At 41.0% G+C, this 13,034-nt stretch overlaps 2 protein-coding genes across 2 annotated transcripts; both read right to left on the bottom strand.

The window, feature by feature from the left end:
- Positions 1-257: 257 nt before the first annotated feature.
- On the bottom strand, positions 258-4,500 carry LOC105569419 (45 kDa calcium-binding protein). Its single transcript, XM_012025875.1, has 5 exons — positions 3,688-4,500; positions 2,701-3,178; positions 1,726-1,989; positions 1,458-1,639; positions 258-1,122 (listed from the first exon to the last, which is right to left on the bottom strand). The coding sequence occupies exons 1-5, from the start codon at positions 3,703-3,705 to the stop codon at positions 943-945; spliced, it is 1,122 nt and encodes a 373-aa protein (XP_011881265.1). The 5' UTR covers positions 3,706-4,500; the 3' UTR covers positions 258-942.
- Positions 4,501-4,667: 167 nt separating this feature from the next.
- Positions 4,668-12,327, bottom strand: LOC105569418 (sodium-coupled monocarboxylate transporter 1). The gene is made up of 9 exons (XM_012025874.1): positions 11,816-12,327; positions 8,998-9,333; positions 8,651-8,876; positions 8,189-8,256; positions 7,757-8,052; positions 7,361-7,579; positions 7,065-7,248; positions 6,523-6,810; positions 4,668-6,204 (listed from the first exon to the last, which is right to left on the bottom strand). Exons 2-9 carry the CDS (start codon positions 9,328-9,330, stop codon positions 5,953-5,955), a joined length of 1,866 nt encoding a protein of 621 aa, XP_011881264.1. The 5' UTR covers positions 9,331-9,333; positions 11,816-12,327; the 3' UTR covers positions 4,668-5,952.
- Between the last annotated feature and the right edge of the window lie 707 nt (positions 12,328-13,034).

Raw genomic sequence — 13,034 nt, 5'->3', positions numbered from 1 at the left:
TCGTTGGATACGCTCCGTCGATAGCGAGTAGGCGTATTTCAGTTCCCCAGGTTCTCTCACTCAGAGACCTTCGTCAAAGCGAGCTTTTATATTTTATATCTTGGTCGTAGTCTCTAAGCATTTCCTGCTTTTCAATTTCGTAAACTGTTGCAGTTTTTCATCTTTAAAGACATTCAGTATATATATATTTTTTATGTTAAATATATAATTACATTAACATAGTAACATTATATTTTTATCATTTTATCATAATGTACGAATATTATTATATAAATATTAATTACCTTCATTAATATCACAAATTAAATAGATATATTATGTTACATTATCTCTGATATTTTCATCTTGCACGACTTAAACGATACTTTTAGACCGGTAATTCAAAACGGAGAACTCTCTTTCTAATCTCCGCGTTTGGAATCTAAATAAGTCTTCTAGATAGTTCACGAACGAGTCACACACGAGAAAGACACTAAGAAGTCATGAAAGAGATCTACAAAAGGACGGATTTGCAACCCTATATCCATATCGTCATCGTTCATCCAATTGGTAATTAATTATCGATCGTCCTAACTGTGCAAACGGTCTGATTGAATCATTTTCCCGTTTATCGCGAATTAACGTAATACTTACCTACCACTATGTCATAATAATTGCGCCTACTTAAATGATATTCTACGTCGTAAAGACTATCACAGATACGTTCTAAAAGCCTATAATTTTTATCTGCGCAATAGCTCGATTAACGTGCGTAAAGAAATCCCGTTGAAGTTTACTAATATGTACCCTGCACAAATCGATTAATTAACTGTATTGGTCTAATCCCTCGTTGACCATCGGTGGAAAAATGATATTGTCTAATTTCTCAGTACAAATGTCGAAGGAGAAAGCCTTCCTGTTCAATCCTCAATGTTTATAGCTACATTCGTTCATATGCGGAGATTATCGAAATTCGTCGTGAAAACTTTTCTCGGTGTCTACCATCTTGCTGTCGAGAAACAGGTCCATCTTGCTCAGAATTTCCGGAAGATCCAGTCTCCCGTCTAAATTCGTATCCGACAGCGTGATCAAGTGTTGGGCCTCTTGGATAGCATGTCTGGGGTTTCGTGGGTCGATGTACATCTAGAAGAAAAATTTCAGATTTTTCACAAAGTTGAAAAAGGATACTTATATACTTTTCTTTTTCATTACGTTGTAGCAGATGCGTAACGATATGTAAAAATTTACCAAAAGCATTTCCTTACGCCAATGCCGTATAATTTTAATACACGGTTACGCAAAATGTTCAAAGTTCGAGTTTCGTCAAATATTTCGGAAAAATTGTTTTAACTCTTTTAAGTGGTTTTTTACATGCGTTTAAGGGAAATACGCTGCAAATATTGCAACAGCTAACGCTGCTCGTTCGGACCGAGGGGCCTCTGCGTCTCTTATTAATTTATTTACGCTCTATTACTCACCAGCAGCTCGGTTCGATCCGCTTTCCCGTTCTTGTTCTTATCAATCAGATGTCGGAACTCCTTACGCCTGTCTTCGCTGCCTCCTATCGACTGTGGCCGATCTTCGCGTAAATCCAGGCCGACCCCTTCCGCCGGCAAGTCCGAGAACTCGTCTTCCGTTAGTTGCTCGTCGCCGTCCCGATCTGAGAGTAGACGAGCGGATTGCGGTTATTGCCGGGAATTCATTAGCCAGAGAGTAAAGTAAAAAGTACAGGAGACGGTGCCCGACCGAATTTCTCAAAGAGGTCCTCCACCATTTGCAGAAGGGCCCTGTGACTGCTCTCGGGATGTGTGAAAGCGAGAAACTCGTCCAGAGCCAATTTCTCGGGATCGTTTCTAGCGGCCTCGGCCCATCGCGCTCGATCCCTCATTATGCTCTCCTTCAGCGCCCTTGGCATCTCGCTGTGCTTCTTGTTGTGAGAATTTATGTAGGTCTCGGAGAAGCCGTGGGTCCTCAGGAAATAGGCGTGATATTCGTCCCACGATACCTCACCTGCAACAAATATTGAGAAATAACGCTAATTCATACCGTCGATCTTTACTCCGATTCCCGATTTCTCTAGACTCTACATGCGTCGCCACAAGATTCCGCAAAAGTTAAATTGTTTAAATAAACAATTGATAAATTAGTTTATATATATGTTAATTAATTACATTTCATTAATCTGTTAATATCTATTAATTAATCTAATGAATACAAATCGAGGCGATTAATTATTAGCGTTACTCCATTGTCCGTACCGCTCTTTAAAAGTCAACCAGTGAATAATCACCGAAAACAGTGAACGGTCACTGATTTACGGTTATAAATATACCACTGAAAATTCCAGTGCTATACTTATAACTGTAAATCAGCGACTATTCACTGTTTTCAGTACTTAATCAGAGAGCGTGCTGGTTTCACAAAAATAAAATGATGAAGCGCATATTGTGGCGAGAATGTGGTTTTCTTCGTTATTGCGTGTCAATTTGACAATGAGACTAGAATATCGAAGCAGCAATATTGAAATCGCACGTCAATTATTCCCGTGTAATCCCTACGTATCGTAGGTCGAAACCCGTTCGACTTGGAAACGATGTCATCGTGAAATAAAGCCATTACGCGTAGATGGCAAGCGTTAATTAACGCCAGTTAAGCCGCGATTGATTGTAATTAACGCCCGTGCAAACCGCACCGCAATTAACAGTGCAATATTCGATATACCGTTTCTAGGATTGTTGTCGATGGCGGTGAACAAGCCGACGTTCTCTCGCATGGCCCGCGTGATGTGCTCGGTGATCTTCGCGTGGATCCACTTGGCCAGCTCCTGAATGTCCAGCAATTGGTTCTCGTCGGTGTCGGCTCTCCGGAAAATGTCCTCGAGAAGGTTTCTCGGATCCTGGCGATTTTCCGCCTCCACGACCTCCCGTATGCTCTCGTCGTCCCCGTGCCGATTGATTCCCGTGTCCTTGTGACCCGCCAAGCTCTTCTTGTCGGCCGTCACGGTCTCCAGTTCGAAGAACAGGTTGTCTATCGCGACACCCTCTTTGTCCCTGTCGCTCGGGGTCGATAAACTTTTCAGAGGCACGCTTTTATTGTACTTGACAAATAGGAGCGATATATAAATCACGAGCGGCACCAGGACGGTCCATCGCAGGAATCGCAGGCAAGTTAGCTCCTGCTTGCAGAACGCTCGTCTTACCTTTTGACGGGATTTAATCCTCATGTACTTTTTCTAGTTAGTTGTGCTTATTGTATTATTGGGAAAAAAATGTAAGAGTAAGGTGCAAATGTGAATAATTATTTTAATGAAGAAGAACGGAGGGAGGCACTTGTACGAAAAATATTAGCGAATATTGCGTTGGAAAAGAATGATTCAAGTAAAATACGAAACAATTATCTTTCTGACGCGTTTTATATTTGACACTGCAATAAATGTCAAATTTTATGCATATACGTATTTATTTATCGCTTAATTTCTTTTATTAACAATTAATTTTGACAATGCTCCCTATTTTCTTGCAAAATGAATAACGTTTCAACTGAAGATTCGAATTTTTACAAGTTCCGGTGCGCTGTGTACAACGACACGAACGAAATGTTTCGCAAAATAAATAATATCAACGTATAATTGGCATCGGCATTTTGGATTAAAGGGGCAAGAGCGATTTTGTCCCGATACAAAATGCCGGTAACTTCGTTCGTACTCACAAGATGAGACAGGTACATCTCGGCCACGTAACACGATGACCCGAGCCGCTTTCTAATTCCCTCTACGTTTTCCCCGTCAACCGCAAACCGGCGAAGTTACCAATCCCCGAGTCTCCATGCAGCGAAGATCGATCTGTCGCCTGTCCGTCACTACCGCGCCTGCATAATCGAACCAAGACACCCTTTGATCGTCAGCGATAAATAGACAGAGGGTAGTCGAGGATTGAAGGACCGGGCGGTAGCCTCCGGGCGGGAGCTGTCAGTCCCTTTAATCGCCCCGAGAAATCAGATCCAGCCGAGCCGCCGCGGCGAAACGCCTCACGCGCCAAGTCGGACACTCGCGATGGAGCACCGTGGATTCGATCGCAGCATCCCCGCGCATCCCTCGATCAGCCGCGTGGAATTCCGGCGACGGGGTCTACGATCGCACGGCTGTCAACCAGGTGAATCTGTCACGTCAGCGCGTTCGCCGCGAGTGCCTTGCGAGGACAGGCGGCCTCGCAGGAGGAACAGCCGCACGCTGCCAGACAGGCCGCACGCTCACCGCGTATTGATCCACTTTCACTGTCTCGTTCTCCTTCTCTCCTCCCTCCGGCAATAACACAAACGGTGTTAACGTACGCTCGCTGCGTACTTAGATATTTCACGGGATACTTGCACTCGCCTGGTAGTGGACGTCGATGCCATATTTAATAACTTTTTTTCTTAACCGTCTAAGGGAAACTTCTTACTTTGCTACCGCTCCAAGTAGAACAAGAGTTTGACTGATAGAGGCCATAGTCTTGAAGAACGAAACTGCAGTCGTTCTTGTTTTCAGCTGAGCTCAGATTAATACTAAAATTATTAAAGTTTCAACAGCCCAACGGTTCGAGATTGATTACTGAATGACGTTTTAAAGAAAGATTTCTTATTGTCGAAGTTGTTTCACCTGTAAGGAGATAACTGGCTCAATGTAGTTGGCCGTTGCCCAATTATTTTATTATCAATATAATTATTAAAATCAGCCCTACTGCGTGAGGACCGATAAGTTTATAATTATCGTTCCATGTCCTTAAATATTTATTGTTCCACAAACATTGTATTTACAAAAATTGAATATAATAATATTTTCGTGTCTATTTTAATCCGCTAATTCTAAAATATTCGCAGAACGCGCTGTCACGTTAATAAATTATGTAAAAGCAAAGGTAAAAGTACAATAGCATGGTCAAACATCTTTAGTGCATGCCGAGATACCCGTCTCCATAAGATATAAGAATTCCTAGCGTGAAGCAATGCGCAAGGTATAAGATGATAAAATAATTCTGGATGTGTAAAATCGGTCGTGCGTCAAATAGAAAAAAAAAGACTTAAATAATTTTCTCAATTACTCGTAATATTTAATAACGAATTATCGTTGTTTAATAACGCGGTTATAAATGCATGATACGTAAATTAACTATACGCGTAATATATCTAAATATTTCGCCATCGCGTTTTGCATGGAAAGTTAGCTGGACAAGTCAATCGCACTCTTCAGAGTATTATAAAAAAAAAAATGCGCTTGCGCAAATGCGGGTCGACGTTTCTCTCGCAAATTTCTTTTTCAGCATCGTTTCCATGCAAATTTGATAACAAAAGCTCATATTGATCTGCTCTGTCATGGCAATGTATCTTTGGGAATAAATTCCGAAGTGTTGCAACGTCTACTATTCCGTCTCAGTCACGTACTCTCGGATCACTTTGCGCAGGAAGACAAATATGCAAGTGTTAAAGGAAATAAGACTCTCTGTAATTCTCTCAAACTACCTTTGTATTGATTATAATTACGATTAACTAAAATCATTCTCGTACGATACGGATTGCAGAATCCGGGGTTTTTATTTTCAACAGGCCCACGAGTAGGAACGCACTGTGTGCCTTGAATAGTTAATCTTATATTGTCCGTCGAAACTAATACTGGCAGGAAAAGAAAAGTAGTGGAATTACGATCAATTCATTCAAGTCCAGAACGACGGAAGTCCGAAAGATGTCAAAACGATTAGAACCTTTTTTTTTTTAAATGTCTCTGCAACGTTTGCCAAATTTCTGCGTCGTCTGGGCACGGATTTGACGCCTTCTCCAAGGCGAACCCACAAGAATGAACATTCCGCCGCGCAACTCGTCTCTTTGATCATCCGATAAATCATCCGATGACAAGTTTACTGAATTAGACTATATTTTCTCCGTAGGCTATACGTTCCCCTAGACGTGTACGATCTCCATCGATGACGCTCCGCGAGAGGATCACTTCGGACTCTTGCAAACGTCTGCTTGCCGTGGCTTTTCGTCCTCGAGCTCGAGGCCGAAGTTCGCGATACCCTGGACATTTGTGGATGCACAAGGCTTCGTCTGTATGCGGAACATGGCTGCGATCGGCGGGCTCAGATAATCCTGATCGACATCGGCAGGATTTTGCGCGCCCGTCGCAAAGCTCACTACCAGGCCCACCAGCATGGTCAACATGCAACCGATCGCGCTGTACCATAGGTAACTAGTCTGCAAATCATATCGCGTAAGACTTATTTTGTTTCGTCAATGCGTTTGTTATGCAAATAAATCCTTCTTCTAAAACGAATCATACGAAAGCTAGAAACGGACGCACAGCGGGAAAGAATCAAAGAGTCAAAGCTCAAAATGAACAAATTTATCACGCGCAACTGCGCGGAGTCTAATAGATCCATATAAATAAAGTAAATGCATTAAAAACTTAAAGATTTCATAATTCACCGGCAGTTGCTTGATTGCAGAAGTGCAACTTTAATTCACCGTTGTACGTAATGTAATTGCAAATACTGTCGAGAAGACAAGTCTCACCTTGTATATAGACGAGACTTCATCATCGGAGTTGGGCTCGAATTGATTGAGCACGATCGTGGTATCATTTATGCAAGGGCAGCCTGCAATCGATGTAGGCTTGCTGTCCAATTGAATCTGTCCGTTTACAGCCGCAACTTGGGCGCCTAATCCAATCCACAGCACGACTACCAAGCTCGAGATGGCACCTACCATTGCTCCTTTGGCGTTGGCCCACGGCACAAACATGCCCAAGGAGAATAATCCTAAGGTCACTCCGCCAACCATGCCATTGAAAGACAGCGCAACCTAAAAATCAAGAGCGACAAATAAAGAGACTTTCCGATAACAATCATTTAAATCAAAAGGCCAACAGAGTCAAACAACGACATGCACGCAGTAACGAATATATTTGAAGTGAGAAGCTAAACTGTCGTACGAGAAACTGGACAATGGCATTGCGTCGTGAGATGATAACATTACAGGAAGGTACGCTTGAAAAATTTGTATCACTGTTCTTCAAATACTCTTCTTCGAATTCTCGAAAGAGAAATGGAAGCTACCTGCAAAACGCTACCGAGACGCTCTACGACGAACACCAGCGCGAAACTGACAGCTCCGAAAAATATGCTGATCCATCTGGCGTAAATGGCACCTTTGCTTGCCGGCAAGTCCATCTGGAAGAGTCCATGGAGAATGTCCTCGCAGGTTATCGCTGCCAATGCGTTCAGGGCACACGCTACAGTTCTGAAAATATCGTTCGACATATTTCCAAATTTTGTCCAGCGGATTCTTAACGAAACAAATTGATTTCTCATTGGATATATACAGTTTTCTTTCTTGTGAATGTTCTACGAACCCGAGAGACGCGGCGAAGATACCAGCCACGAAGAGTCCGGGCATCCCACGAAGACTCCCTAAGAAATTCATCACGTACAACGGAAGTATTTGATCCTGGCCGCTTATATATCCGGCTGTCAAAGGATCGCAGTCTTTGTAAGCGCTGTACAACACCATTCCAGTCAGAAAGTTCACGCTATAAATTACAATCATGCCGAACGCAGACACCCACAGCGCTCTGTAAGAGACAATTAATTAACGAATAAACAATAATACATTTTTAGTAATAGAGCATATAAATTGTTACTGTATCTCGTGCGTGATAAAGTAACAGATGAATGCAACAAGTGTATCGCACGTAGGATCGCCGCAATAAGTAAGATTATTGTACAATTAATTTTTCTCGCAAACTTACATCCTTACTTGCGAGATGCTCTCGACACTGAGATACTTTTGGACGGACGCCTGGTTGCTGCAGAACATGGTGGTCCAGTAAAAAGTACCACCGATCGCAACACTCCAGAAGCTATGCCGCACCGTAGGACTAGGATCCATATTGAAGAATTCCATCCTGCCGGATTTCGCGTTCTCTTCCCAAACGCGCGCGGTTCCACCCGCCCAGGACATTCCGTAGCCCAAGATGAGGAACAGCGAGCCGATAAGTACGGCGGCTTGGAAGGTATCGGCCATTATCACGGCTTTCATACCACCCTGCCGAGAACAGCAAATGAGTAAGATTATTGTACAATTAAATACCCTCTAAAAGTTCGTTTTTTTAGAGAGTACGATTGTTTAATTATTTACGCCTGTAATTATAATCGATTATAATCGTTGGAAAAATGCACACCTGTGAGGCGTAGAAAATGCAGACCACGTAGACTAGAGTGACGGCTATGTAAGTATTGAGGCCAGTGACTGTGAATGAAAGAATCTCGTTTATAATTTTCAATGTTGCTGAATTTTACAACTGGCGCGATCAATTGTGAGATTATTGACGGGTCAATCGATACACTCCCAAGTTGTGGTAGATATCTCGTGATAGAGGACTTTCCTCTACTTTGTACTTCTCACGACTATCTTTGTTATTTCGTTATTGCGACCGGACCGCGGGTAAGCTTGCAAATAAGTCCCTTGTTGCTCTAGCTTTCAACTTAATGATAAAATTAAAGCTGTAACTCCCCAACTATGATTCGAAGCAAGAACAAAAACCGATATTTATCACAAAAGCGCTTGTAACTTTAATTTCAATTACGCCACTTTGGAAGACACTGCGATAAAGTTCATCAAAGAATTGCCTGTTATCACTCACCGTGACTTAACGCTAATGCAGGTGCGTACACAGCTACCGACGTGTACAGCACCATTTGCAACATGTACAACGCGCTCGCGAGCAACCGGCAGTGCCGGTCGAAGCGCAGGTTCAGGTATTCGTAGCTCGATGTCAGCTTTAACTTCATGAACACCGGCAGGTATAGGCAAGAGGTGATCGGTACCACGAGTATGAAAGAGACGCAAGTCATCCAGAATTGAGTTCCCTGCAACGGAAACGGCGAGATTTTTTAAAGAACGTTCTATTAATAGGAGACTTTTCTTTTCGCCGATTCTCAGACTCCTTTCGGATCGTCTCTGTAAGAGTTTGAGAATTACTGAACGCACCTGTCCGTACATCTCCGCAGGATTTCCCAGGAGCTCGATGGCCGTGATGAAGCTGGCGGTCAATGACATCGCCGTGGGGAACGTGCCCATGCTGGAGCCGCCTAGCAGAAAATCCTGGCTGGTCTCCTGCTTCTTGGCGAAAAAGCCATAGAAGGTGCCAATCAGGCACGAGACCAGCAGCATCGTGGCGAACACCGTGTAATCCGCCCATGAGAAATAATAGAGCAAGGTGGGATGTTCAGCGCGACATTCCTCCTCGGCACTTCTTACGCGCCGCTGCTCCGCCGATGACGCCGACAGGAAGAGGAACAGGACGAGAAGATGCGGGCGCATTTTCTGGAAGTACCCGTCGATCATTTTTCTCCTTTGCGTACTGTACGCCTGTGCAGATTTAAATTAAAGAATTCTACTTCTAATTTATTTCCAAATTCTAAAGTCATGAAAAGTTCCTGAAACTTTCTTCTCCTATTTTCCTGCTGTTATGATATATTTATATTATCTTGTATATAGTGAAATCGACTGAAAAGTACTTTAGCAACGTCTTTGATATCCAACTCATAGAAAAGTGTGGATTAAAAAGTTAAATGATACAAGACACATAAGACGTAAATATTATTGAAAAATCGACACGTTTATTGAGAAATCTGTTATCAGTTCATTCAAAAAGTGCACCTATTACAACTCGCAGTTTTAATTACATCATTATTTATTTGTCGACCATCTGCTGTGTGAATTAATCATCAATCAATCGTGATTCACTCCATAATTTATAAGCTGATGTTTATCACATGACTGCGTACCAATGAAATGATCTTACGCACGCCAAGTAGAATTCGAAATGTGTCAAAATATCGATTAACTTGTTAAGAAAATCGTCCGGTAACAGAAATTAATATAAAAATATTCGTCAAGTGCGACACAGCAAGTTCCGGAAAATTATTCAACAAATATTTTTAATGGTACTTTAACAACGCTCGCATAAATTGATATACGAGACCGCCTCAATTGGTTCTTTCATTTGACACCGTTCACTTAAGTCTTATCGATCACGTCAAAGATATATCGCCTTGTTTCACACGTCATCGATATAACTTTGATCGAAATATCAATTAACTCAAATCAATGCGTCAATGGTTCGAGGGTGCTGAAACTTTATAGAGAGATAAAATGTTGGATTCAATTTGTACTACTCATATTTTGTTTTGCAAAAAATAATATTTATATATTATACTTTGTCTTTTTTTAGAACACAATAATTGATACCGTAATTTATTAAATTTGTTACGAACAATTACCGAAAAAATAAATCTTAAGCTCCATATCTAAGTTAGTGATTAAGCAGATACGGCGGTCAAATTGGAAATATTATAATAATTTTCAGATCCACACGAAAGCAAACACGAATCAATATTACCGCTTCAGGTGAATCACAGATTCTGGTCAAAAGAAACGCATCATTTATTGACCGCCTGTCGATTATTGCGTCATAAAATCAATGAGGAAATGTAATGTAGCGATCGACATGATTCTAGTTTAATAATTTGCACACAGCTATAAAAATAATTGCTAATACCTATCATCAGCATTGTTATTAACTATTCCTCGATCATTATTTTAAGATATATGTTCGAACCGGTTAGAATCATAGCTCACCGGTTAAAACCGGTTACTTCAATATCGAAATATAATCTAGGTAGTAAAATACCTAAAAATTGGAAATCGAAAATATGTTATAGGTCTGTCAATTAATTTGAAATATCTAATATATTATACAATGTATTCTATTTTCGATTAAAGTTAAAACAAGTTCTGAGATTGAAATAATTGAAGTCTTATTATATGTAAAAGGTTTATAGATAGTAAATATATTACCTAAAAGTTAGAAATGGAAAATATATTATAGTTTTTCCAATTAATTAAAAATATCTAATATATTATCAATGTATTCTATCTTCGATTAAAGTTAAAACGAATTCTGAGATACAAAATAATCGAAGTCTTATTACATGTAAAAAATTAATATAAAAACGTCAGAGAGACTCAGCTTGTAGAAATTAATTACTCTCGAGAGAAAATCTCTCAAAAATATGCTTTCATAAACTTTCAAGATTCAATATAATATTTGTAAGATTTTTCTTATCTTCTTGTCATTTTTTTTTATAGATTCTCTCCGTGAAATAATAATTAAATCATCAGTATCTAATTGTTTGTCCGTCTTATAGCAATAAGATTAATTTAAAAAGAAGGTAAACATAATTCCAAACCTCTCGAGTTTCTAAACATATTCTATCTCGCAACACACTCGAAAATTTTATCGTGCGACGAATGTGACAGTAACCAAAATATACCAAATACTTGCTGTAATTGCGCCACGGAGGAAACTGGCCAGCTGTTATTATTGTATCGATGTATCTGAATTTCAAATTGTGTCTTTATATCTGACGTTAGTTTCGAGAAATCTTACGTACCTGATCTAACGAACGCGCACAAAAACTGTTTAAAAACGATTCACAATACGAACCAATTATACAGTCACTATCGTAACAAATTAATTTTTTCCCTTTATCTTTGTTTTTCGCAGAAACTCATTTTCGGACAACCGATAAAAGTACGTAAGTTGAACTCGTACATTATATTCGCGCAGAAGCCACGAGAGAGAAAAGTCAAGTAGAATTTCTATAAAGCCGCACTTTCCACCGTTCGAACGCATCAGAAATGTTAAAGGAGAAAGCGAGCAATCGTCAAGTTGAAAGCTTACGAAGCACATTTTTTTCTCAGCTTGTCTCAATTAAGCTAGAAAAAGACTTGTAGATCTTACCCCTGGATAGCCTTCTTTCAAGACGTGGGACGGATCACCCGAGTGGATCTACGTGCAAGACGGGGTATTCTAAGCGCCTGATCGCGCGCTTAGTCGCGCGTGCCAGTTTCCGGTAGGAACGTGCGAAATTGCAGCTGAATGATTATGCTCGTTTTCCTAATGTAACGCATATATGATCTGCTGATGAGCTCCCCTCGAACTAAACGACTCGCTCTTACGCGAGCCCGCTCTGAGAAGACCCGCGGACTCGGGGACTCGCGATATTTGCAAAACGCTCTTTCGGACTTCCGATTTCTCGCCCACCTCGCCCGCGACTTCCGCGACTGTAATGGCACGCGGGTACGGCGGATTAAACGGAGAACGGAATCGAGACTGATCGTTTTAATTGTCACGTGTGCGCCTTTATACGAACAGTCCCATCATCATCCCCCTACTACGTGACGGGTTTCAGCGTGAAACTCGCCGAAACGGTAACAATCATCTAGTCGCCGTCGCACCGTATCGATAAGAAATCTATGAATCGCGGTAATTGATCACACACCGGCTTCCTCGCGGTTTTGCAACTCTGCATTTACTTAAATTGCGCGCTTTCATTGCGCGATTGTAATTCTGCCAATTTAAGCCAGGCGTAATAATTTCTTTTTTAACGACAACGCACCTTGAAAGTGCAACATGGTTTAAAGCTTAATTTTTATGAACAAGACCGATTGCGCAAGACCGACGACGAAGACTGACCGTTTTGTTGATTATGCATCTGTGTATTGCAATAAGGAAAAATTATATCAGTTTCCAGATATAAGCGAGATGTATATAAAACATTTGAAAGGTTGGTCAATTGTTAAGCTGACGCGACGAAAATGGTGGGATCGTGTCCAATTATTTCTTTTCCAAGATCCACATAATTCAAGGCTAATGCATTGTTGGAATAGATAATGTCTGTATTAGAATAGACAATGCTGGAGATCGGGGACTGGTTAAACATTAGTTGGACACATGCAAAACTGGTGTAGCGTAACAAATACAGCGCGAGGTGGCGGATATCTGCTGTTTTTTGTTTCGTCGAATTTACAGATTCTATAAGTCCATTCCACGTGATTTATTTTGTGTGACGAAAGCAATGCGGAAGACACAAAGGATGAGAAAAATACCTGTGTCCCCATTATGGCGATACACACGCATTATTTTCCACCGTATTCAAAATCACTAATAAATTACATTA

Source organism: Vollenhovia emeryi, unplaced genomic scaffold (genome assembly GCF_000949405.1).
Source record: "Vollenhovia emeryi isolate VEMERY1.0 unplaced genomic scaffold, V.emery_V1.0 DF939124.1, whole genome shotgun sequence".
NCBI classification, from domain to species: domain Eukaryota; kingdom Metazoa; phylum Arthropoda; class Insecta; order Hymenoptera; family Formicidae; genus Vollenhovia; species Vollenhovia emeryi.
The sequence above is the reverse complement of the archived record's forward strand: the minus strand, read 5'-3'. Positions and strand labels throughout refer to the sequence as shown.

Coding starts and splice junctions, on each gene's coding strand:
- LOC105569419 (XM_012025875.1), bottom strand. Junction 1,990..2,700: donor CGACAACAATCCTAGAAACG/GTATATCGAATA, acceptor TATTTGTTGCAG/GTGAGGTATCGTGGGACGAA. Junction 1,640..1,725: donor GGACCTCTTTGAGAAATTCG/GTCGGGCACCGT, acceptor GTCTACTCTCAG/ATCGGGACGGCGACGAGCAA.
- LOC105569418 (XM_012025874.1), bottom strand. CDS start 9,330: ATGCGCCCGCATCTTCTCGTCCTGTTCCTCTTCCTGTCGGCGTCATCG. Junction 8,877..8,997: donor CTGCGGAGATGTACGGACAG/GTGCGTTCAGTA, acceptor TTTCCGTTGCAG/GGAACTCAATTCTGGATGAC. Junction 7,580..7,756: donor AGCATCTCGCAAGTAAGGAT/GTAAGTTTGCGA, acceptor TGTCTCTTACAG/AGCGCTGTGGGTGTCTGCGT.